Here is a 27,579-nt window from a genome sequence, read left to right as displayed (position 1 = left end):
AGGACCCCTGGCTACCGCAGACACCAGCCCACCCGCCGGACCTACGACGCCCCACCGAGCTCAACGCACTCAACGCCGGCCGGATCCCGGGGTGCTACCAAGCCACCCCAAGACGCACCCACTCCTGCAAGTTCACCTGCATCCGGACCTGCACTACACCAGCACCGACCAAGACGAGCGCCAGCAGCAGCCACCTGTAGTGCATCCTGCTCAACACCCGCTCCGTCCACAGACACGCCGTCGAGCTCTGGAACCTGCTCGATACCACAGCCCCTGACGTCGCCTTCCTCACGAACACCTGGATGAACGCCTCCTCAGCGCCCAACATCGCCATCGCCATCCCGGACGGCTACAAGATCATCCGGAGGGACCGCGTCAACCAGATAGGAGGAGGCATCGCCATCATCCACAAGAACACCATCCGCATCACGACCAACACCGACGACACCCTCACACCCACCGAACACCTGCTCTTCCAGATCCACATCAACTCCAAGACCACCCTCAGAGGCACCCTCATCTACAGACCCCCGGGACCACGCACACAATTCAGCGAAGACATCGCCGACTTCATCAGCCCGCACGCCCTCCCCTCCGCTGACTACATCCTCCTCGGGGACCTCAACTTCCACCTGGAGAACAACAACGACCGCAACACCACCACCCTGCTGGAAAACCTCGCAAACCTCGGACTCAAGCAGCTGGTGACCACCCCCACCCACTACGCCGGACACGCACTCGACCCCGTGTTCTCATCCAGCAAGGACATCACCTTCAGCCACGCCACCGGACTCCACTGGACCTACCACAGCTGCGTCCACTTCAGCTTCAGAAGGACCACGATCCACCAGCAACAGGTTGCACGCAGAAGCTGGAACAAGATCACAGCCGACCAGCTCGCGACTTCCCTGAGCAAGAACCCTTCCACCGGCGCAACGAACCCCAGCCAGGCGGTCACCAACCTCACAAAGTGGATCAGCAACTGCGCAGACGACCTCGCCCCTCTGAGGACCCCGCCTAGCAGACCCGGCAGCAAGAAAGCCTCATGGTTCACCGACGAACTGAAGAGCTCCAAGAGGAACTGCCGAGCCCTCGAGAAAGCCTGTCGCGGAGACCCAACACCGGACAACATGACTAACCTCAAGCTCGCCACCCGAAAACACCACCAACTGATTCACGCCACCAAGAAAACCACATTCAAGGAACGACTGGACAACAACGCACACAACAGCAAGGAACTCTTCAACATCGTTAAAGAGCTCTCCAACCCCAACGCCCGAATCAACGACATCACCCCTTCACAAGACCTCTGCAACTCCCTCGCCTCCTACTTCTACAACAAGATCGCTGACATACACAACAGCTTCAGCACTCAACCGACGCACGCCACGACCGAACCACCGCCCCCCACCACCACCACCCTCCGCGCCTGGACCCCGATCAGCACCGAAGACACCGTCCGCACGATGAACTCCATCCACTCCGGATCTCCGACTGACCCCTGCCCTCACCACGTCTTCAACAAGGCTGACGCTGTCATCGCACCCCACCTGCGGGACATCAACACCTCCTTCGACACCGCTACCTTCCCGGAGATCTGAAAGCACGCCGAACTCAGCGCCCTACTTAAGAAGCCATCAGCTGACCCCACCGACCTCAAGAACTACCGCCCCATCTTGCTGCTCCTGTTTCCTGCAAAAGTCATCGAGAAGACCGTCAACAAGCAGCTGGCCGCCTTCCTCGAGACGAACGGATCCCTCGACCTCTCGCAATCTGGCTTCCGGGCCAACCACAGCACCGGGACCGCCCTGATCGCAGCCACCGATGACATCCGAGCCCTGCTCGACAACGGAGAAACAGCGGGCCTCATCCTCCTAGACCTCTCCGCGGTTTTCAACACTGTCTGCCACCGTACCCTAGTGCAGCGCCTCAGCAACGTCGGAATCCAGGAGAAGGCACTGGAGTGGATCATCTCCTTCCTCGCCGGAAGGACACAGAGAGTCCGCCTCCCCCTCTTCAGATCAGAAGCCACCAAAGTCATCTGCGGCGTTCCTCAAGGCTACTCGCTCAGCCCAACCCTCTTCAACGTCTACATGAGCCCCCTTGCAGCCATCGCATGCCAACACAACCTCAACATCATCTCCTACGCCGACACCCAGCTGATCCTCTCCCTCACCAACGACACCGCCAGAGCCAACCTACACGAAGGGATGACAGACGTAGCCAAGTGGATGATGAACAGGCGCCTGAAACTGAACTCGGACAAGACGTAAGTCCTCATCCTGGGATCTTCACCCTCCGCCTGGGACGACTCCTGGTGGCCCCCCGCCCTGGGCAGCGCACCCAAACCAACAGACCACGCACGCAACCTGGGCTTAATCCTGGACTCCTCCCTCTCCATGACCAGACAAATCAACGCCGTGTCCTCGTCGTGATTCAACATCCTGCGCATGCTACGTAAGATCTTCCGTTGGATCCTCACCGAGACCAGGAAGACGGTCACCCAGGCCCTCGTCACCAGCCGCCTGGACTACGACAACTCCCTCTACGCCGGTACCACCGCCAAACTCCAGAAGAAACTCCAGCGGATCCAGAACGCCTCAGCACGTCTCATCCTGGACATCCCCCGTCGCAGCCACATCTCCGGACACCTGAGAGACCTGCACTGGCTCCCGGTCAACAAGATAATCACCTTACGTCTCCTCACCCACGCACACAACGCCCTGCACAAACAAGGCCCAAGATACCTCAACAGCCGCCTCAACTTCTACACTCCCACACGCCAGCTTCGATCGACCAGCCACGCCCTCGCCGCCGTCCACCGCATCCGAAGAGCCACCAGAGGGGGAAGGTCCTTCTCCTACCTGGCCGCCAAGACTTGGAACTCCCTCCCGACCCACCTCCGCCTGACCCAGGACCACCTCGCCTTCAGGAAACAGCTCAAGACCTGGCTGTTCGAGCAGTAGCGGAACCCCCCCCCCCCCTCCCCCCCTCCTAGCGCCTTGAGACCCTCCGGGTGAGTAGTGCGCTTTATAAATGCTTTGATTGATTGATTGATTGACAGCGCAGGGCACTCATCTTGCAATTCTCCTGGTCACTTCTGAGTGACATAGACTCTGTCCCCTCTGCTTGCAGGTACCTCATCTAGAATCCAACTTCTGATTCCACCGGACACTTCCTCCTTCTTCCGCTGCTGCTGTTGCACTTTCCTGAAGTCCTCCATTGGGTTTGACGGCTATTTCTGACACCACTTCACACATATGCACCCGGCTTCCCTGGTGTAGGTAACGTGGGTACTAGGGTATACACAGATGGGGTGACTCTCCAACCTTCTGTCTTCCACAGGGTTTCTTCAGGGTCCACTGCGAAGGGTCTTTAATCTTTTAATATCCAACTGCGAATTACACGTAGAGTTGTGTGGCGCATGCATTCGTGTTCCCACACTGCACACGCTCTCCGTGGGGTCCCGATCTACTCATCTTGGGTGGTTCCTTGGATCTCCACCACTTCTACGTCCTCGCCACCCTGTCTTGATCCGAGTCATGGTTCTTATACCTCTTTCTTAGTATATGGTTAGGTCCCCCCACAACCAACCCCCCCCCCCACCACTGGGTATTACGCGCTATTTACTGTGTTTCTTTGCTGAAGTATTGTGTGCATTGTGTTTTTCTCTGTGTAGGAGATGTTTGAATGTACTAGAGAGTATTATATAATAAATACATATTTTTATAAATACTTGGTGTGGTTCTTTTCACTTAATCTATACGATAAGATTTCATTCTCGTAAAACAAGCTGCTTTACACCCTTCTGGACTAAGCCTGAAGGCTGCTCTCCACAGCTACCACTTAGAAAGCTCTCTAGGGTTATCTAAGGCCTCTTAAATCACCATAAGGGTTGTCTGGCCTGGTGCAAGGTGCCCACTTACATAAGTGAATAATATCGAACTACAGGAGGTAGCCCATATACTCTAATGAGACTAGGGCAAACATCTGTAACGTTCAACAATGTCTCAAAAGGGTGTCAGTAAGAAGACAATTAGAATTAGTACAATTAATTAATGAAGACTAAATCAAGAAGCGTAGAAAACCAGGGAGATGAGATACTTTGCAAAATAAATTGTATTAGTACATTCACATATTTGAAATATTCAATTCCATATGATCAAACAATTAAAGAGTTGTGCTGCATTCCATTAAATGCCCTGTAACCTGTTGGAAACTGTGCACAAGTGCTCATGAAGGATTGTGACGGTGCAAGTGACACGTGAGGTAGTATATACAGCGACGGTGAAGGGCGCAACGGCGAAAAAGTGAATTGTACAAAGCCAGGATAACCAAACAGTAAATGATAATTTAATACACAAGTAATTAAGTATGGTATCCTTGAGGGGAGTGCCGAGAGTTCCCCTGTGAAGTCGACGGCGCTTCGACTTGTAGGGGTGTTAGGCCATCATCAGGACCAGATTACATGATTTATATCGCAGTGCTGGAGATAAAGGGATATTCACACAATTGAGCACTCGGGTGTGGACAATCCGAAAGAATAAATACATAGGGGTATAGTTTAAATAAATGGAGCCAAAAGGGACAGAAGAGGAAGAGAGCCGCAGATAATACCTCATTTCTAGACTCAATGAGGGAAAGTGAGAAAAGAACTAGTGATCGAGTACGATGGACCACTTGTGTCTGGGGCCACACCTTCAGGAGTCCGGAGTGGATGGGCCTAAGGGCTAAGGAGAACCTAAGCGTACCAAGGATGGGTCTAAGGAAAATAAATGAGGCAAGAGTGAGAAAGGGGGGATTGGGGGGGAGAAGGAGGGGAAAGGAAGCGGGTGGGAGGGGGTTGGAAGGGGAAGTGGTGGAAAGGAAAGATAGGGATGACTTACTATCAGGGTAGAAAAGGAGGTCCCAATTGGTGACGGAAGCATGCGCAGTGGCGTATGTTGTGGAAGGCCAAGGCTGTTGTTCAGAAAGCCTGAAAAAGGAAGAAAGGCCCAATCAGAGGGAGTCCGCAGTAGGGGTGGGGGTGGTTAGAGTGTTGCGGGGGTCAAGGCCAACCCTGGGTTAGTGCGGTGTTGGTGAGGCCAACCGCTGGAGCCGGAACGAGGGCAAGAGGAACTGTACACTGATTGTGTGGGGATTACATCAAGGAGCAGTGGTTCACTAGCTGGTAATTAGTCCGCCTAACCGGGGGTTACGGAATGGCAAACTGATTAGAGACTGCTGGTCGAGTCAAGTCCGAATGGAAAAGGTTTGTCTGTTCCCGCCTGTCAAAACACAGCTACCATCCTGGACATTGTCTGCTACCTACAAACCTGTGGTCTAGCCTTGACCTCCATCCGCCTACACTTAGCTGCTATGGATACCTATCTACAAAATAGGTAGCGTGTTTTGCTCTTGAGGATCTCAGTCATCAAAGCTTTTATGCGTACTCAGCGACCCCCCCCTCCCTACCCAGGCCGGATATGAAATCTCAATATTGCCCGTAGAAAACTCATGTGTCCCCTATTTGAGCCCTTCTATTCATGCCTCCTAAGCTTCCTTTCTTGGGAGGTGCAGTGTCTTATGACTATCACCTCACTCTCAATGATCTCCAAGCTTTAGCATTGGAAGAACCTTTCTTTCAGGTTAATAGGGATAGGGTTTTTTCACACTTACTCTAACTTTCTTGCTAAGGTGGTCTCTCCATTCCAACGTAATCAGTCTATAGAACTCCCAGTTTTCTTTCCCCAATGTGTCTTAGTTGCAGAACGGACCCTTCATACCTTATATGTTAAGAGAGCCCCAATGTATTTTGTGGATTGTACAAAACCCATTTGAAAGACTCAACATATCTTTGTTGCTTTTTACGAATCACAGATCAGGCATCAGCAGATGGTTAGTTAAATATATCCAGGCATGTTATGTAGAAGCTAGGAGGGAGGGGTTTGCTTGTTCCTTCAAGAGCCCACTCTACTAGGAAAAGAGGGACATCTATGGCTTTCCTAGGAAACGCCCCAGTAGCTGACCTTTCCAAAGCAGCTACTTGGATCTACACCGCAAACTTTCACTAAACATTATTTTGTGGACGGATTAGCACGCCAAAAGGCAGGATAGGTCAGCCTGTACTCTGTACCCTTTTCAAAGGTTCAGCTGCACCCACAGGCTATCCACCGCTAATGGGAGGACTGCTTTACAGTCTATGCATAGAATGTGTATCTACAGCCACACATGCCTGGAACGGAGAATGTTACTTACAATGTAAGCCTCTGTTTGCGGAATGTGGTGCTGTTGATTCACATTCGCCCACCCTCCTCCCTGGAGGCCTGTGGCTTTTGCAGTTATCTTTCTTCTCTTGCACGGTCATCTTTTTTTCTCTCTCCTGTGTCACTTTGATCCAGGTCCATTCTCACCTGCCGTGCGGAAAACAATTTAGCAATGAAGCTGATGACCATGAACATTACCAGCAAGAGGTGAATTCACACTACCTCGTAACTCCAGAATTCTTGAAAGTAAAACATATCCAGGCCCAACACTAGATGGCAGGAGTATGCACAGCATGTAAATGTACAGCTTTGTCAATTTCAAATGCCTCTACATGTGTAATACATAACACGTATTTAATGCCCAGGCACCAAGATATTAGTCTTATGTCTTCCCATCCCAACATGATTTATCACTCTCATATCGCCTTTAAATATATTTTAGAAATGAAACCATTTTTCTTCGAAACATTAGCAAATGAGTTCTGAAATACCCACATTTTTGTTTCAAATACAACCTTTCAATGTTGATATGCATAAATTAATTCAACTAAGCAAAAGCTGTTAGGCTGGGCTACACACAGGAGAGCTACTTGCACATACACACCTGGAGAGCTGGTAGTAGCTCGCGAGTTACTCATTAGAGACATCTGGCCTAGCCAAAATAAATAAAAAATAAATGTAGTTTACTGATTGTGTGGCAGTGTGTCAGAATTTGGTGCGGGGCTCAAAGCCCTAAGGTGTTTTACTGATAATATGACCTTCTTGGATACATGTAATTAATTATGTTTTAATTGCAGGTTTTAATTTGTTTAAGACATTTTTCGAGAATGTTAATCTTTGTGATCATCGGTTAAAACGGCAGGGAACACAGTTGGTAAGTAAACCCCTTTTCTGTTTTGCTTATAATTTTTAATAAAGTAACATGAAAAACAACCATTAATCAAAGTTTGTCAGATGAATTGAAAAGTTATAGCTAAGCGTCTTCATAGAAGTGATTCAGCTTTACACACTTTTGATACATATTTGTGCTCTTTCTGTAGCCCTTCTTAAGAAATGTTATATTCTTCTCAAATCATTCAAGCTGATGGATAGACTAAATGGGATGCCTTGCCCCTCCTATTCTTCTTCCCACCCCAGAGCGACTTTAATAGGAGCACTTTGTAATTCTTATGTAGGAATCCAACCTTTTGTTGTCCAAAAGAACTATCGTGCAAATGCACTCTTTTGAGAGACGTTGATAATTGTACTCCTGTTAAATCCTTGTTCTGTAGGACAGAGGCTTCTTGCCAATTTTGGTCATCTTTCTTGTCTCAGATCCTGTCTACTCTAAACCACAGAGATTAGATTGCATCCTTGGACTTGCAGTACTCGTGCTCTCATATACCCATCCTCCCATCTCTCAGGCATTACCTGTGGTTCAAAGTGACCCAATCATCTTTTCAATCACCGTGCTCCCTCCAGCCTTACTTCTGCCCCTTGGATTTTAACTATGATGATGGAAGTGGTTACTGCCAATCTTTGTAGTTGAATACATAAGTATCTGAAAGAAACACGTAGTGATAGATTCCTTACCTTAGAATTACCCCAGGCGTCAGACTGGATCCGGAAAGTTTTTCGTCAGCAGTAACCCTGCGCGTCTGTAGGGGTCGTTGTGCGGCTTCGCATGCGTCGGGATGACGTCGTCGGAGCTATAAAGACACGCCCACGCGCGCTGACGTTGGTTCTTTATTTTTATGCGCCAGCAAGTGCAGATCCGGGAGGAGCAAGTACCCCCAGTCACTTTTTGAATGAGTTTTTTTAGGCCTTTTACCTTGTCTTTTCGAGACTATCGACTCCTGGTGTCGTGTGGGTGCCCGGGTTCAAGAACTGTGTAGACTGTCACCGCTTGATGTTGGTGACTGGGTGACTGATCCACACAGCGTGTGTCTCTACTGCCTGGGGCGCGCCTACGACCCCAAGTCTCTGGCCCCGGTGTCGCTCCGGCGCCTCAGGCCCCCCAAGGATCCGGGATCGGATCCCGATTGACGCCGGTTGACCTAGTGACACCTCCACTGGCGCCGATTTCCCCGGCACCGCTATAGACGTCGCCCGCTCCTCGGGCCGACGACGTCCCCAGGTTCAGTCTTGACCCGGTCACTGTGCCGGATCAATGTTGCCCGATGCTGATGGGCCCTTTTGTGCCTTATGTCCCTCCTCCTTATTTTGAGCCTGTTCCACAGACTTCGGAGGAAGGGGAGGACTGGGAGGGGTCTGAGGACCCTCTGGCACAGGACTGTGCTTATGATCAGGACTGGGTAGTGGATTTGGGGGAGGCCAGTGGTCTTACACCTCACCTGTTGTCTCCTACCATGGCTACGGAGGAGTGAGCCAGTTACGCAGTGGTGTTGCGGAGGGCGACCGAGGCTCTCCACCTCGAACTTCCTACGGTGGCTGACAGGACTAATCTCTTGACAGAAGTGCTCCAACCAGTGGCTACCTCTTTGGAGCCCCTGCTAACCTTTAATGAAGCACTGTCTGACGTTTTTTTGGGCACCTGGTCCAGGCCCAACACAGGGGCTCCTGTGGATAGTAACGTGGCCCGACGCCATCGCCAGGCTCCGGGCGACAAAATCTTCTTTACCCAACACCCCACCCCTGAGAGCTAGGTCGTCCAAGCCTCTACATCTCAGAGCACGTTTGCTACCGCACCTCCGGATAGGGAATTCATGAAGCTGGATCAGTTTGGCAAAAAAGTGTTTTTATTGCTGCGGTCGGTGAACACCGCATGCCTCTTGGGCTGCCATACCCACACTCTGTGGAACACGGGTGCGCAGGTGCTGCCTAACTGCCCAGGGGAGGCCCAGGTGGTTCTTTCCCAGGCGATTGCGGCCGGGAGATATGCTGCAAAGTTCACCATACGTTGTGGGCTGGACACCGTTGACTCACCAGGGAGGTCTGTTTTCACGACGGTGGCGCTTTGGCGCCATGCCTGGTTGAGGACAACTGGCTTCTCAGGGGATGTCCAGAACACTCTGATGGACATGCCCTTTGATGGCATTCGCCTTTTTGGTCATTAGGCAGATAGTGCGTTGGAGCGCTTCAAGGACTCTCGGGCTATGGCCAAGTCCCTGGGCCTGTCGGCCGCGTGGCCTCCTCCTCCTCCTCCTCCTTCTGCCTTTCGTGGCCACGGAAGGGGCACCCCACAGCGTTCGCAGAGCCACAGGCCACAGCAGCAGCAACAACCCCAGAGTGGTCGCGGATGTCGGAACCGCCAAGGCAGTTCAGGGGGCCAGAGGGTGGGCCAGTCCACTTCCAACCCCGCAGCATCCGCTTCAAAGCCCTCCTAGTCAGACCGTTCAGGCCCAACAGTGGCCAATGGGTGGACGAATACGCCATAATCTCCACCACTGGCGCAACATCACTTTGGTCAAGTGGGTGCTGCAAATTGTCTGAAGGCGTTACTCCCTCCCCTTCAAGACAACCCCTCCATCCATGCCACCTCAGTACCACCGAATGTCAGGGGATCACTTGAAGCATCTCCAGCAGGAAGTTGCGGCCCTCCTGGCTAAGGGGGCCATCGAGCGTGTTCAGACGCTAGAAGTAGGTTGTGGTTGTTATTCCCACTACTTTCTGGTTCCATAGAAAAACAGGAGCCTGCGTCCTATCTTAGACCTTCGGAACGTCATTTGCTTCCTCCGGAAGGAGAAGTTGAAGATGCTCACGCTTGCTCAAGTCTTGTCTGCCCTCGATCCGCAAGACTGGATGGTGGCATTGGACTTGCAGGACGCCTATTTCCATATCCCCCTCCTGCCTGCTCACAGACGCTACATTGGACTCCCGTCCAGAAAGGTGAAAGTACGCATTCAAGAACATTTAAGTACCCTTAAAGCAAAAAAAACTAACCACACGCCTGGTACAACACTTCAGTGAGGTAGGACATGACCCCAAAGATCTACACTGGGTGGTCCTGGAAAGAGTGTTCTGTGATAGTTACAATGCTGAGAGCATCCTGGCCCGTAAGGAGGCCCGGTGGATCTATCAGGAACAAGTGGACCAAGGGGGATTGAATGACTCTATTGCCTGGCCCGTAAGGAGGCCCGGTGGATCTATCAGGAACAAGTGGACCAAGGGGGATTGAATGACTCTATTGAATGGAACAAGATCAGCCAGCGTTAACCCCTTAACTTATACCAGTCCTGTATAATAAGACTATAATCCCGTGCTCGGCATTGAGATTAATAACTCCCCCACTTGCGGCCCTGAGGGAGGGTGTGTTTGTATTACTATCTGGTAAATAAATGTAATACAATAATGAAGACTTTTGTACCTAGTGGCGATTTCTTGTTGTTCGCCTATCTTATTAGTATGTACTACAGACTTCGTTAGACACTGAAGAAATAGGGGTCTATTTCCAAATGCACTGCACATGGTTTCTATGCTTGTATAAAAATAAGGAATATATGTAGTTCATCCCAGAATGCTATATATAACCTGGGGGTGTGACTGAACTTTGAGAGATTACAAAATTTTAAGAGGTTTTGGCTCGAAAACGCACTTTGTTGGTGGAACTCGGTCCACTCCAAGATGGCTGCCGTAGATACTACCCGCGCTTAATTCAGGCTACACACAACATGATCACGGTCATCACGTGATACGAGGTAGCAAGGGCGGAACTTTGTTTATATCAATCGGCATGGCCTCGTATGCATTAAGCTGTGGCTGAATGACGGAGCGTGTAGTTATCGGCTGGGGTAAGCCGGATCTTCCCACGGAGTCAGAACCTTGGGATACTTGCTGGCGCTGAGATTGACACCGGCCATTGAGAGATAAGTTTTCCCCGGGGCTGGGCGGTGTACTTCCTGTTCCCCTCGAGTATTGTACCTTAGGGGTGTTCCCACTGAGCTAACTTGGCATGATTTCACATATATGCAAGTAACCAGTGCAGCAGACAGTGCGTGATGTTGGCGACCTTTGAGTAATGAGATGTAACGATGAAGTTGCTCAAAGCATAGCAACGAAACATGTTGGCGATTCAGACTCGCATGAAACTTGGCTCAGTGTGAGTTGTTTTAATTTGGAGTACTCACAACCCAGAATAAAAACAGGAGTGGTCAGTGAGTTCTGCAATTTTAATGTGTGAGATTCACTTTTTCTTTTTCTCACAGGGGTTAAGGGTGATTATGTACACTTAAACAGCGATTGGGATTCAATAGTCGCTGGGGCACGGAATTGAGCATTGTCTGTCTGTTTAGGAGGAAAAGGATTTGTGCATGTTGTTTGTCCTTTTCTACTATGTGTCCGTCTTTTTCTTTCCACTTTCTTGAGAGTGAGCAACCGATGATAAGTGGGTACACTGGCATTTGCTAGCCAGATAACCCCATTGGTGGTTCTACAGTGAGGTGCTCACTCTTTCTCCACAATTTTTTGTGTGTATGGGTGATAGTGTCTTGGCAGTTTTTAACTTACCTTGTGTATACTGAGACAAAGAGTGACACTTGCGCAGGTACTAAAGAGCCTTGATATAACAAGGAAAGGGATAGTGACAAGGTCATGCACACATCCATATAGATCCTGCAGCTTAATTGATAAATAGGAGTGTCTTGTGGGACAGGCCTCGTCTGTGTTGGTACATTTTGAGTGGGGGGCGGCCTGTACCTTAGTTCCCCCTAAGACTCCAAGGAGTTAATGCTCAGACGCTACCTGTGATTCACGGTAGACCATGAGCATTTTCAGTTCACCGTGCTCCTGTTCTCCATCAATGTGCCGAAATCGCATCTGATTCCCTCACAGCAGCTCCTTTTCATCGGAGCGGTTCTGGGTTTATCCTCCCGAGCAGCGAGTTCGGGACATTGACTATGATTCCGATCTTTCAGCCTCTTTCCCGGGTTTCGGTCAAGATGACGCTTCGACCACTGGGTCTGATGGCCTCCTGCATCCTGCTAGTGGATCATGCCAGGTCGCATATGCGGGCTCTGCAGTGGGACCTGAAGTTACAGTGGGCACAGCACCAGGGCAACCTGTCTGATCACGTCCAGATCTCGGAGGGCACTGCATGACAATTGCAGTGGTGGCTCACAAATCGCGATTGGGTCAATGGCAGATCCCTCTCCCTTCCTCAACCGGAATATACAGTTGTGATGGACCCGCCCCTAATGGGATGGGGTGCCCACCCACATGGGGGAGGCGGAGATCAGTGGCTTCTGGTTTCCAGCGGAGTCCAAGCTCCACATCAACCTTATGGAGCTTCGGGCGATCCGGCTGTGGATCCCCTTTCCGCTCCTCTTTCAGAGGTTCTTCTTCTCGCCTTGGCCCAGTAGCATCCCTCAAATGAGGAAGAGAGGCTCCACCGTCTGGACCTAAAACGTGCTTTCTCATTCTATGTGGTCCGCACGTAACAGTTCTGGGCGGATGACCAGCGCTTTGTTGGCTACTTGGGCGCCAAGAAAGGTTGGGCTGTGCACAAGCGAACCATCTCTCGATGGGTCATTCCGTGCATAAAGGCTTGTTACTCCTTAGGAAAAAAGGAGCCTGCAGTGGAATTGCGCACCCACTCTACCACGGTGATGACAGCCACTACTGCCTTGGGATGCAGCGTTCCCTTGCATGACATCTCTCAGGCTGCTACGTGGGCATTGCTGCACACGTTTACTAAGCACTACTGCCTGGACAGCCAAGTCCGGAGAGACGGCTTCTTTGGCCGTTCTGTTCTCCAGGACTTTCTGTTGTGATCTCGGCTCGCAGAGCCAACACCTGGGTTGGTATTGCTGGGGTATCTATTCTAAGTTAAGGAATCTATCACTACGTGTTTCTTTCAGATGCACAAGTTACTTATCTTCGGTAACTATCTATCTGTAAGAAACATTAGTAGTGATAGATTCCTTACCGTCCCACCTATCCTCCCCATTCTGCGAACCGATTTCTAAGGTTAAGGTTATCCCTTTCAGGGCCCTAGTTTCATGGCACGAGTGGCCAGTTTCTTGCATGGCTCTGCGTTCCTGGCGCGTAAAGTCGTGTACAGAACTGACGTCCGCGTGCATGGTCGCATCGAAGTAGCTCCGACGTCATCCTGGCACCAACGACGGCAACCACGCACGTGCAGCCGCACGACGCTGCTGCCCGGCTCACAGGGGTACTGCTGACTAAAAGCTTTCCGGATCCAGTCTGACGCCTGGGGGTAATTCTAAGGTAAGGAATCTATCACTGCTAATGTTGCCTACAGATACATCGTTACCGAAGGCAAGTAACTTGTGCTTCTGTACCTCAACAACTGGCTACTAAAGGTGGGCTTGCCAGTCAGTCGTTGACCACTTTGGACGACAGCCAAACTTGTGATATCGTTGGGTGTCAAAATCAACAAACCAAAGTCCCACCTGAGCTCCAGGCAAAGACTTCCTTTCCTTTGGCTTTCAGGGCCTTTCCCCTGTCACAGAAAGTCTGAGACAATCCAGATTTGTCCTGATATTTCAGGATGATCACCAATGTCTTAGTGAGGATAGCTCTGCAGCTTCCTGTTCTTATAGCCATGTGCATCCCCAGTGCCATGTGGCACCTGTGGACCCTCAGATTTTGGTGGTTTCTGCATCAAGGATGCCTCTCTAACTCCATCCATATCTTGCAGAAGACCGCTCAGGATCCTCTGAAGCGTAAAGAAATGCCAGCTTGACCTGCTGCAGGCGCATTCCCTCCGTCATGGTGACAGATGCATCACTGCCGGGTTTGGAGTGCCATTTGGAATAGGTGGAGATATGGAGCTGGGCCTCCACCGGATGCCACTGGCCGTCACTGGAGGCCCAGCACCATATCAGTCTTCGGGGACTTCAGGTGGTATGTATGGCCTTCAAGGCTTTCCTGTGCCACCATCAAAGAGATGTCCTCAAGATCATCACAACCACCATGTGATACTTCAACAAGCAGGGCAAAATATGGTCCTGGATCCTGTGTGAGCAGGTGCAGTGCTTCTGGAAGTGACTAGACTAGAATAACAAGTTATGTTTGTGGCATATGTAGCTGTAGATCAGGGTTCTCCAAACCGGTCCTGGAGGGCCGGATCCATGGCAGATTTTTAAAATGACTACATTTATCTAAATGGGGATATGCAAAAAATCGGGCATGGATCCGACCCTCCAGGACCGGTTTGGAGAACCCTTCTGTAGATAAACACGCCCTGCATTCTCCTACCATTTATTGGTGGGTGTTGATGTGTACACCTTGTTTTTCTTCAAAGCATTCTTTCGAGTCATGATGTATAGTGACTCCTATGACTGTTAATGTGCTTTAGCATTGGCTTCATTGTTAGATTGTTTTCTGCTGTTGAGGTCGAGCGTGCATCGCTGGGGCTCTGAGTCGACACCGGGTGAGGTTTGACATCCGTGCTTTCGAGTCTTCCTTTTCTTTGAGCTAGACAATCAGTTTGAATTGTGATTTCTATTGTCTCCCTGGTGGTGGTTCCATCGGATAGACATCTCTGTCTTCGTTGACACTGTCCTGCTCCATGCCCATCTCAGGCCTGTGTCATAGGGCTTTGGCCTTGAAAATACGCATACTATGATGGAAAAGCACCCTTTCGTTACTGTCCACAGTGCCACTCTGACTACTCGTAGAAAGATCAACTCAGTCTGAAACCTCTGCTTATTGCTGGAGCATGACAATACCTCCTGCTCTTCCTGCCTTGCCTTCCGGTCCAAAACGACCTCCCGAAACAGTCATGATTGTTGGGCTGCCGAATGTGCCATGGAACAGCAGCGGTCAGAGGAAACCCCTACATCTTTGGAGAGGACATCGAAGGAGAGGCAAATGTCGCCGAGCAAGCGGCCTGCTTCAGACAAAATTTGCCTTCAAATTCAATGGCAGCAGACCTGCTGCCCACACCGGGCCAGCGTCACAAAAGGGGGACGGTGAGTACAGCTCATCACAGCTCCCACCATTACGTTACCTACCACCCCTCCAGGGGGTGGACGTCAAGCCCACAATCTGGGCCACAGCCTTTTGGCTCGCCTATGGCTGGCTCTGCCCTAAGCCTTTCGAGCCAACACAAACTCAATTCAAGGCGCTCAAACAGCCACTCAAGAGCTGGCCCTCCTAGGCATTGACCACTCCCTCTGCGCCCTCTAGTTCCTCTGCACTGGCACCAATAGTTTCTTCAGTGCCGAAACAGTCCTTGATGCCGAAACAGCCTTCGGCGTTCAGTCATCAATCCACAGTAGACTCTGATGATCAGGAATTACCGTTTTTAAAGCGTCTCCAGGAGGAGTTAAATACTCCACAAAAGAGACTGTTTATTTTCCCGCACATGGGGAAAATTGCAGCAAAACCACCATCAAGTGTGCAGGAGACTCTTCCTCACAAGAGTAAGTTTACCTTCGAGGTGCAGCTTGCATTGAAGCCACCTCCACCTCCCAAGCTCAAGAAACCTGATAATAGAGGCACCAGTCTGCTTCCTTCTCAACCTTTTGTGCCTCCTCCTCCTCCACCACTTGGGTCTCGATCATGTTCCCCAAAGGGCTCACCACATTTATTCGAAGGGGAGGGGAATCCTCTGGACCCTTATGATGACCCATATGACCTGACACACGCAATAGATCCCAGGGATGATTATGAGGTTGTTCCCCCAGTTGACAATGGCCTGACCTGTACCCTGTCAGGCCTTCCCCTCCAAATGATAGCACCTCTTATGAGATCATTCAGAGGGCGGCCACCTTCCACAAGATAGACCTGTACAAAATTGCAGATTAGGACTTCTTGATAGAAATGCTCTCCTACTCCCAGCTTTCTGCACAATGCCTTCACAGGCGTAAGGATATGTTAAAGTTCACACAGGATGTCTTTAAGGACCTAATTGAGGCTAGGGTGGTCATGCCAAGGTTCAATAAATAAAAAAAATACTAACCCTCCACCTCAGACCCACCTTACGTAAGTCAGCTCCCACCTGACTCCTTGGTTATACATATACCGTCTGTAAACAGACAAATGCAGAGGGTACTGGAGATGCCTACCACCAGGTTAAGAGAATAAAATGATTGATTTGGCAAAAAGGGTGGCCATGCAATCTGCCACCAATTGGATCATCACTAACTTTGTTACTCTAAATATGACCGAGCCCAGTTGGATGAGATGGTAGACCTGATCCAACACCTCTCTGAACAGTACATCCAACGAGCTCCGGAGCTTGTAGCAGAGTGGCAGATAATCTCCAACACAACCATTAGGTGTGCTCTGGATGCGGCTGACACCGCCACAAGGAGTATTCACTCCAGCATCCTGATCAGGAATCACTCCTTGGTCTGTGTCTCTGGCTGTAAGCCAGAAGTCCAGCAGTATCTGACCAACATGCCCTTTGATGGGGAACACCTCTTTGGGCCTCAAGTCCATCAGATGCTATAGAAGAACACAAATACAGATAAGGAAATGTGGGCTCTCAATTCTCCATCACCCCTTGGCTCCTACTGCCGCTCGCAATTTAGTGGTGACACTTCCTACCAAAGGCAGCAGCAGCAAGCCTCCCGAAGGTATTCCAGGGGTGCCTGTAGGTGGAATAATTCCAAGGACCGGAGTAGAGACAATGCAGCAACAGGAGCTATCCCAGCCAAGCTGTGACTCCCTTTCCTCTTGACCACACAACACCTGTCGGGGGATGCCTGCAGGGGTTCCTCACACAATGTTAAAACTTCACCTCAGACCAGTTAGATCTTTCCATTGTAGTTCAGAGTTACTGCCTGTAACTCATTGTTCCACCACCAAACATTCCCCTAGCAAAAACTCCATATCCACGGAACACCCGGGCCAGAAACACACTCTTACTCTAGGAGGCAACCAAGCCTGTGCCACCACATTAACATGGCAAAGGAGTGTACTCGCTGTACTTTCTCAACCCCAAAAAAGACTGGGTCCTCAGGTCCATACTTTTCCTCAGGTCTCTCGCCAAGTACATCCAGTCAGATAATTTCCACATGATCACGCTCCAGGAAGTCATACTCCTGTAGCAGCAAGGCAACTTCAGGACTGCCCTCAACTTGAAGGGTACTTATTTTCACATCCCAATTCACCCTTTTCCATGCCTCTGCCTCAGGCTTGTGGTAAGTGGACAGCACTTTCCATTCAAAGATCTGCCTTTCAGGGTAACCGCGGCTCCCAGAGTATTTACGAAATGCCTTGCAGTGGTAGCTGGTCATCTCAAGATGAGTGGCGCCCACATCTTCCCATACCTAGACGATTCACTGATGAAAAGTGCAAGCAGACAGCAGTGCTTGGCCCACACCCAGAACACCTTATATCCTGACAATCTTGGTTTTGCCATCAACGTGGGAAAATCCCACCTCGAACCCGTCAGATTCAGCCCTCTCTAAGGGAAATTTTAAACTCAGTCACCGTGAAAGCTTATTGCAGCACTGCACTGGTCCATCACCAGTTAACAGTCAGAACATTATTTCACCTGCTAATCATAATGGCCTTCTGCATCTTCATTGTTCTCGGCACTAGATTAAATATGGCAGCTGCAAGAGTGCGTGGTGGCACAATGGTCACAAGTGCAGAGTCTCCAGGAGGGTCTAGGGTTGACCCTCCACCACCAGCACCCATCTCTGCAGTGATGGAACAGCAACAACCTGTTGAAGGGCAGGCCCATTCTAGAGCAAGTTCCTTAGATGACAATCACCCCGACGCCTCTCTCACGAGTCAGGGGGCGCATTTGCTGGGTATTACTGTTCAGGGCCTGTGGATACTCTTTCAGTAGACCTTCCACATCAACTATCTGGTATTGCTGGCAGCCCAACTGGCTCTGAAAGCTTTCTTCTACCATGTACATCACAAAACAGTCCTGGTGAAAACAGTCAACACAACTGCCATGTGTTACTTTTGGAAACAAGGGAGCGCACACTCTCCCCAGCTCTCATCATTAGTGACGATTATTTGATGTTTGCCAATCCATAGAGTACATCTGCTTGCGGTTTTCCCTTACGGGAGCGGACCTTGCAGACCTACTCAACAAGCTGAGGCATCAAGTCCACTAATGGGGACTCCAGCCCCAAGTCCTGTACTTCCAGCGTTGGGGTTTCCCGATGTATTAGCAATCAACCTAAATCCCAAATGCCCAAGCTTCACCTCTTGGTGTTCGCACCCACAGTCCATGGGCAATGCACTATGAATTAACTGGTCAGGGTTATTTGCCTACGCGGTTCTGCCTCTCCCACTTGTACCATATGTGGTCAAGAGGCCACGGCAGATCTTCCTCACCCTCGCGGCTCCTACGTCAGTCAGGTAGTAAACTTGTAAACTTGCAAATTTATAGAGCGCGATTTGTTGCCCGGAGGCGTCCAAGCGCTAGGATAACCAGAACCTACTGATGAGCAGAGGAAGGGAGACTGGCAGTTAGTGGGGGGAAGTGAACAGGAAGGTCTTTAATTGTTTACGAAACACAGTGAGGTTAGGGTTGGCTCTGAGATGGAGTGGCAGAGTGTTCCAGGTCTTGGACGCGTTGTATGCGAACGTCCTTCCGCCAGATCTAGATCTTTTTATTCTTGGCACCACTGCCAAAAAGGTCTGGCTGAAGCGAAGACTTTGGTTAGGAGTGTAATGAGTGACTAAATCGCGGGTGATGCTGGGGCCTGTGTCCCAGAAGGCTTGATGGGCTATGCATAATGCTTTAAACAGAACTCTCTGCCGAACCGGTAGCCAGTGAAGGCTTGCCAGTCCGGCCCTCACTGAATGTCTACGGGGGATTTTGAGCAGTAAGCGCGCTGCGCAGTTCTGCATAATCTGCAGTCTGCATAGGGTGTACTCTGGGGCGCCGAGGTAGAGCACGTTATTGAAATCAAGGCGTGAGTGTATAAGACCTTGTATGGCCACCTGTTTGGCTTCCATGGGAAGGAGGGGGAATATTTTATTTAGCATCCTCATGATGCCAAAACAGGTGGCTGAAAGTTTTGTGGCTTGATCGTTGAAGGACAGAGATCTGTCCAGCCGCACTCCGAGGCTCTTGATGTTATTTTTGGGGGCTGGGAGGGGACCTAGACAGGGGGGCCACAGAGAGGGGGGGAGGCCAAGATCTGAAGGGCCTAGGAGCATCAGCTCTGTTTTGTCCCCGTTCAACTTAAGGAATGATGAAGACATCCAGGTCTTCACTTCCTCCAGGCATTCTCTAAGCCCGCCTGGCGCAGGCCGGTTTGCCTCCTGCGCCAGTGAGACCACCAGCTGCGTGTCGTCCGCGTAGGAGATGATCTTAACTCCAAGTGGGCGGACGACATCAGCCAGCGGTCTCATAAAACCCTAAAGGATCTGTTCTCCAAAAAAGATTTAAACCATGCCCAGGCTTTATCCTTAATCCCAGCACAGGACAGGCAATCCAGTAGGGTGTCATGACTGACCGTGTCAAATGCCGCACTTAGATCAAGGAGGATCACTGCCACTGATCCTCCTTGATCCAGGATTTTTCTAGTTTCCTCTGTAACCATGAGGAGAGCGGTCTCAGTCCTGTGTTTCGGTCTGAAGCCCGTCTGGGTGGGATCTAGTATGTGATGATCTTCCAGAAAGTTCACTAGCTGTTGGTTAATATATTTTTCTAAGACCTTGCTCACCCATGGGAGCAGAGAGATAGGGCGGTAGTTGGCCAAGGTAGTGGTTCACAACCCTTCTCAAGTTGTCTGTGGTCCCTCACGACAAGCTCCCCAACTAGCCAGATCTTCTTACTCAACACCAGTGCACAGTTAGGCACCCCAACCCAAGGCAACTCAACCTAGCTATCTCACTTCTGAGGTCCTAGAGTTAGGGTATCTAAATTTGCCAGCCAAATGCATGTCCATCTTCAAAGAAGCTTGCCGTCCCACTACTCAAGTCTGCTATGCAGCAAAGTGGAAGAGGTTTGTCCACTACTGCATGCCCAAACACATCGATCCCCTCAAGCCAGCAGTGCAAGACGTCATCTGCTACCGGTTTCACTTGCAACACTCAATCCTGGTTTACACTTCCATTCACTTACATTTGGCTGTGGTGGCAGCATATCTACAGCATAGGGAACACTCATAATTGTTCAGGGTCTCTGTCATAAAAGCAGTAATGTAAGTACTGAAAAGGGTTATACCCCCTAGGTTACCCCCAACCCCGTCCTGGAACCTCAATGTAGTGCTCACTAGGCTCATGGAAGCCCCTTCTTACTTGCATTCTCTATTTTTTGTTTTGGAAAATACCCTTTTTGTTGCAATCACTTACCTCAGGTATGTGAGTGAGATTGATGCTCTTTTGATGAAAGCATGCTTTTTCAATGTTTACGCTGCCAGGGTAGTCCTTAGAACAAACTCAAAATTTCTGCCTAAGGTGGTCTCTCTTTTGTACTTCAGACCAACTCACAGTGTTCTTTTCACACCCAGATTGATTAGCAGAGAAAGCCATTCATACACTAGGCATACTAGGCGTAAAAAGGGCCCTCATGTTCTACATTGATAGGACAAAAGCATTTTGTAAAACTCAAGAATGTTTTCACCTGTACTAAACCAAGCAAAGGCACTCCCATTTCCAAAGCAGGGATAGCTCAATGGTTAGTCAAGTGCATATAACTTGCTATGCTAAGGCCAAAATTCCGCCCCCTGCTCTGCCACATCCACATTCTACACATACGGAGGCAGTCACAATGGCCTTTCTGGGTAATCTTCCAATAGCTGACATCTGTAAGGCAGCTACCTAGTCCACGCCAGACAAGTTTACCAAACACTACTGTGTTGATATCTTAGCACACCAACTAACTCTAGTGGGCCAAATTCTACTGTGTACACTTTTTCAATGTTCTGCAACATCTTCTGGCTAGCCACCGCTTAAAAGTAAACAGCTTTACCTTCTATGCAGAGCATGTGTATCCACAGCTACACATGCCATAAACTGAACATTTTATCCTGTAAGTTTCTGTTTGTGGCATGTAGTGCCTTAGGTTCACATGTGCCCACCCTCCTTCCCAGAAGCCTTCAGGTGTTGCAGATGTCCTACATTTATTTTGAAAGCAGTTAAGGCAAATCACTCTTTTTCCAAAGTTAGCTTGATTTCTATGTAATTCATGCTTATTCTGTTGGTTTTTGTTTGTAAATTGTTTGCTCCAAATGGCTTTCGCATATAGTAGAAAATAAGTGTTTATTTTGTATAAGCAATGATTTCAAGTGAGTGTAACGCCAGGAAAGTGCTGTGCTATGAAGTGGAATGTGGCATCATGCACACAAGATAAGATGTGACATTTAACATATTTTATCTTCATTCTCTTAAATACAGCATGTAGAAAAAGTTGATTTAATGGGTATGGATTTCATCTGGAAAATTGCAGTTGAATCACCCGACGAAGAGATAGCCAATGAAGCCATTCAGCTGATAATCAACTATAGCTATATTAACCTTAATCCAAGGCTTAAAAAGGTAGAGTAATGACTTAGTATGCTCAGTTTTAACACCATTTTTTGGGGGATTATTTTATGTTTGTCTGCCTCACCTCATTTTGATATTATCACTTTTTAGGATTCAGTCTTTTTACACAAGAAGTTTATTGCAGATTGCTACACAAGGCTTGAGGTGAGTGCACTTTAAAATAGTTTTTTTTTATCTTGTGGCTTCATTTTGTGTTGCACATGTTTGGTATGCTGTCATTCCTGTTGTATCAACCACACCAACCATTTTTTTGGGTCTGGTCTTATATAAATCTTGCAGATAGTTGCAAATAAGTAGGTCTGGAAGTTTTCCTGGAAGACTGGTGAATTTGTGTACTTTGGTAAATATGAGGCAACATGGATAATGTCACAAACAACATAATGTAAATAACTAGTATGTTATGTTTCTTTAAGATTGCTAAATAGAATTTTTTTCTAGGTGACAGTTAATGTAACAGAATGAATTACCCCTCTTCACTGATTTGATGTTTTATTAGTTGACATTTTACTTTCGATAAATCAGAAAACTGTGAACTTGCATTTAGCATCTCAGTTGTTACTCTGATATTTGGTTTCTTAGTCACATTTTTAGGGTGTTCCATTCACTCTTGCTGTGACACCTATAGTTCCTTTGTTTGTGGCATATATTTCGCCTTAGACTTGTCATTCCCCTCTGTCAGCTGGGCTGAATCACTATGGCTTGCTTATCATTTCTAGATTCTCTACTGGTTTCCCCTCTGAAGCCATATGGCTTTCCGTGAACTAGAAGTGTAGGCCGGCAAATCTTGTATAATTGTCCTTAATCAGCTGTTCATCATACTGTGGTAGCTTGAGTTAAGGCTCAGGTTAGGGTGGTTAATGGATATTTTAGGTGTATTATTTATGGTTATGGTGGTTACTGACACTTAAGGTCCTAGGTGCATTGACATTTTAAGCATGGGGAGGAGTGGAGGAAGATCCTCACCTGGGTCTAAGTATTAGGTTGGGATATTTTGGTAATTATTTTGCAGGCTAATGTACATTGGTGAATACTGACCCAAGTATTTTGTAAAGAAGTCTGAGGTCCCTCAGTAGTTGTTCCATAGGTACTTTAATCTTCTTTTATGAAGGGCACCTGTCCTTGCTTATCATAGTTCATGTGCTGATATTGTCAGCGTCACAGTCCTGGTTTCTGATGGATACTTCTAATTGCCAGACTGGATCTGGAGAACTTCAGCAACACTGCACCTGTGTGCCGACAGGTGGCGTTGGTTAGCTCTGTGTTGTCTTAGTACTGCCCCAGAAGTGACGAGCAGAGGCACGTTAGTACCTTTCTATGCCTTTCATTGCAGATCAGTCTACAGTTTCTACTTTGTTGTTGCCTGGACAAATTCTAAAATCTTTCAGACTGTATTGTCAGAAATGCTGACCCTTCCAAAAACTAAAGGCATCCATCAATGCCGAGACTCCAGAAAGCAGATGCCCGTCATGGACTGCACAGTATCTTTGGCACCTGGGCTGTGGTCACAACTCATAAGTCGTATGGCATGTGTTGCCTCATGCACCCAAAGGCGAGGCAGGACCATTAGATGAAGCTCTCTCTACATCGGTGAACCTAAGAAGAGGAGGTCACAGTCCAAGTAAAGATCTCACTCCTGCTCAAGGTGGACTCTTAATCAAAGTCCAAACATAAAAAATTATGTGGGACTCTAGCCCATCCAGTCACTCTATCTGGATTCTGGACTGACTGGCTAGCTGGTCCTGACACACCCACAGTTCCCCTAAGGCTGTCACCAACTCTGCAGCCGATAGCAGCTTTCTAGGAGGCTATTCTGCATATATTTAGTGCAATTTAGTACCTTTGGGTCCCACAGAGCTGTAGTAGCCTTCCCTCATCCGTCACCTTCATACCCTTTATCAGGCCCGAATAAACTCTGGTACAGACTTTCAAACCAGCCCCAAGATCCATGCCGGATCCTTATTCTCTGATGCCCACTCTATTTACTCCAGTGAAAGACTCTGTGGCTACACTCCTGTTGGACACTGAACTGACATTGGTCTACACTTGACGATTGATGCTCTGCAAGATCATGTAGCCTGAGTACACTCAGATATAGGTCACATGCACACTGTGCCAGAGGAACAAAGCTATACCAAACGATCAGCCCTAATAAAAGTTAAACCAGTCTTGAGTCACTTCTGTTTCAGCTCAGGGAGGACCTAACTTGCAGTTCAGGCTGGACTGCTCCTATTGGAGCTGGGTTAAGACTGATTTGCATATGTCCAAACTAAGGAGGCAAGGTAGGCAAAATAATGATGGACTGGGATGCAACACAGATCAGTTACCAGTGGCTAAGATTATATCAGTCATTCCATCCATCACTTTTTTTGTATACTTCAGTTTCATACAGCTATCAGCAGACAATCCACTTTTTTTTGCATTCTCTGACCCTATTCAAGAAACACATATGCCCCCTGTCCCCTCTGCCCCGCCCCCCCCTGATTTGTGGATGAGGAGGAGGGAGTGATAGTTTACTCCCCCACACTATGTTGATGAACTGTACTTATAAAATGTCAGTGGGTTGGACACATTCCACTGAGACAGAGCTTTTCTCGCCACATGGGCCAGCAGCAGAAGAAAGAGCTTTGATTGCAGCAGTGGTGTAGAGCGCATCCAAATTGCTAGATCTGCAGTTGCCCCCAATTGAGACAAACACCAAATGTTCTAATAATTCTTGAGCAAGGTGCCGATTTTGACAGAGTCCTTGATGCCAGTTAATAATGCCCTCTGATGCCCTTATAGCTACATTGTTCCAGCCTTGCTCTTACCTGCCTGTCTGTCTGATCCAGACTTCCTAACTACTCACCCTTCAGTGGAGAGCATCTTTGTGCCTGCCTTTACTAAAAAGGCCTATCCTAATTCCTTCCCAACAAATCTTGCAGATAGGGAATCCAAAAGGATTTAAGCTTTGGCAAGATAATATTTACATCTGCAAGCCTGTCTCTTAGTTCAGTTAAATGCAGTTTGTTTACTGGGTAGGTACATGCATGCTCTCTTGGACATGGGCAGCAAGATCTAGCCAGGTGGTTGATTTAAAGTATACTAACAGATTAGTCACCGGGGGTGGTAAAAAAGCAGGCATTGCCTTTTCACAATATAGCAGGTTATCTAGGTATCATTTTTAAAAGACATAGCAAAAAAATCTGGCATTAGAGTGGTTTAAAGTGCAAAGTCAGCAAGAACAATAAAAGCACAAATCTGTTTAGAAGTAGATTCCAGCTTGCTGGAATAAGCAGGAAAGTTTTTGCCACAGAATCAGAATATAGTCGCTAAAGTGCATACAACAATCAAACCTAGTGCAATACAGAATGTGCAAAAACGATTTTAAAGTGTGACATCTCAAGGCACCTGCAGAAGAGAATCTCGCCATACCCATGAATATTCCTTATCTTAGAATTACCCCCAGGTGTCAGACTGGATCCGGAGAATTTTTCTTCAGCAGTACTCCTGTGCGTTGGTAGGTGGTGTCGGTCGTTTTCCACGTTAGGCGTTGACATCATGATCGATGTCTCAGTATCTACTTAGACGCCCCTGTGCCCTGAAGTCTGTTTCTTTTTCCGCGCCAGCCAGCGCAGATCCGGAGAGAGCGGTACCGCTAGTCTTTTTTTTACTCTCTTTTCTCGACATCTTTTTTGAGACGACGACTCCTGGTGCACATGGATGTCAAATTGGCGGACCGGCTTCAAGGCTTGTGGCTCCTGCCACAAGCTGATGTTGTGACTGACCCACATCTAGTGTGCCTCTGGTGCCTGGAGCGCGACCACGACCCAAAGTCGTGCCATGGCCCGAAGTCTTTGCGGGAGTGGTCCCGAAAGCTTTTAGAGGTCCGGCAGTCTGCTAGGCGCCGCTCGAGATCCCAGGTGAGAGGGAGGTTGCGGGACTGGTCGCGGAGCCATCACCACCACTCCTCGTCGAGGGAGCTGGCGCGACCCCTGCCCAACTTCGTAGCTTTTTCGAAGTCCTCCACTCCATCTTTGGGCAGCCTGACTCTACCAGTGCACCTTTCTGGCCCCGGAGACTCGGCTGGGGGTACTAGGCCTTCGATGCCGGTGTCTTCGGCCCCGGCGCTGCAGACCCCCTAGGGATCCAGGCCTGGATCCGGACCGGCACTGGTCGACCGCACAACACCTCCTCTGGCATCGAATCCCATGGCGACACCTCCGCCATGGGATTAGACGCCCGACGTTGGTTGGGGACACCGGTTGTGTCCCCAACCAACGTCAACCCTAGTCTCTTCGACATGGACACAGCCGGACCGGCGCCGACTGGTACTTTTGTACCCTTGTTCTACCCTGGTGTTCCCTATTGTCCTGAATGGCAACCAAAGGAGGTTGAGGACTGGGAGGGGTCTGTGGACCCTCTGGCAGACCAGTTAGAAGAACTGGACTGGAGAGAGGAGTTTGTTGGGGCCAGTGGTCTAGACACTTCTCCAGACCTTGGCATGCTTTCTCCCCCTACGGTGGCTATGGAGGAAGGAGCCTCTTACAAGGAGCTATGTCGTACCCTCGAGAAAACCTGGAGAAAAAACCCAACCTCTGACAACCTGACCGGCTTCAGGGACGCCACCCGCAAACACCACCAGCTAATCCGATCTACCAAGAAATCAGCATTCAAGGATCGTCTCAACAACAACGCCCACAACAGCAAGGAACTATTCAACATCGTCAAAGAATTTACCAACCCCACCGCCGGCTCCAACGACATCACTCCCTCCCAAGACCTCTGCGACTCTTTATCCCCTTTCTTCCACAACAAAATCACCGACATACATAACAGCTTTGAAAACCAGTCCGATGAACAGCCCACTCCGCCCACCTCCGAACCAAAACCGCACTCTCACAACCTTTTCGCCTGGAACCCAATCAACACTGAAGGCACCATCCGCCTGATGAACTCAATTCACTCAGGATCGCCAACCAACCCATGTCCCCACCACATCTTCAACAAAGCAGACTCCATCGCACCCCATCTCCGCGATGTCATCAACTGTTCCTTCAACTCCGCTACCTTCCCGGAAAGCTGGTAACATGCCGAACTCAGCGCCCTCCTGAAGAAACCCACAGCAGACCCTTCTGAACTTAAGAATTACCGCCCCATCTCACTCCTCCCATTCCCTGCCAAAGTCATTGAGAAAGTCGTCAACAGTCAGCTCGCCGCCTTCCTTGAATCCAACAATTCCCTCGACTCTTCACAGTCCGGCTTCCGAGCCAAACACAGCACCGAAACCGCCCTCATCGCAGCGACAGACGACATCCGAACGCTACTGGACAACGGAGAAACAGTTGCCCTCATCCTACTCGACCTCTCCGCCGCCTTTCACACAGTATGTCATAGCATCCTCATACAACGCCTCAGCAACGTCGGAATACAAGGAAAAGCTTTGGACTGGATCATCTCGTTCCTCGCCGGGATAACCCAGAGAGTCCGCCTCCCCCCTTTCAAATCAGAGGCCACCGAAGTCATCTGTGGTATCCCACAAGGATCTTCACTCAGCCCCACCCTCTTCAACGTATACATGAGTCCCCTTGCATCCATCGCGCGCCAACATAACCTCAACATCATCTCCTACGCAGATGACACCCAGCTGATCCTCTCCCTCACCAAAGACCCAAACACCGCCAAAACCAATTTACACGAAGGAATGAAAGAAGTAGCCAAATAGATGAAGAACAGCCGTTTAAAACTGAACTCAGACAAAACGGAAGTCCTCATCTTAGGATCTTCCCCCTCCGCCTGGGACGACTCATGGTGGCCACCGGCCCTGGGCACAGCACCCATACCTACAGAGCACGCACGCAACCTGGGCTTCATCCTTGACTCCTCCCTCTCAATGACCAGACAAGTCAACGCCGTCTCATCCTCATGCTTCAACATCCTACGCATGCTCAAAAAAATCTTCCGCTGGATCCCCACCGAAACAAGA

General features: G+C 49.3%; 1 protein-coding gene across 3 annotated transcripts in view; it reads left to right on the top strand.

Annotated features, from left to right (window-relative positions):
- The window catches only part of USP24 (ubiquitin specific peptidase 24), a 1,909,144-nt gene that overhangs the window by 431,554 nt on the left and 1,450,011 nt on the right, over nt 1-27,579 (top strand). For all 3 annotated transcript variants that reach the window (XM_086952711.1, XM_086952716.1, XM_086952707.1), the window contains exons 20-22: nt 7,043-7,119; nt 21,468-21,608; nt 21,708-21,761. In XM_086952711.1, coding sequence (XP_086808837.1) covers nt 7,043-7,119; nt 21,468-21,608; nt 21,708-21,761 — 272 coding nt within the window. The remainder of the gene's footprint in view (nt 1-7,042; nt 7,120-21,467; nt 21,609-21,707; nt 21,762-27,579) is intronic.

This window comes from Lissotriton vulgaris, chromosome 1_1 (genome assembly GCF_964263255.1).
Source record: "Lissotriton vulgaris chromosome 1_1, aLisVul1.2, whole genome shotgun sequence".
Classification (NCBI taxonomy): Eukaryota; Metazoa; Chordata; class Amphibia; order Caudata; family Salamandridae; genus Lissotriton; species Lissotriton vulgaris.
This window is presented reverse-complemented; position numbering and strand designations above follow the sequence as displayed.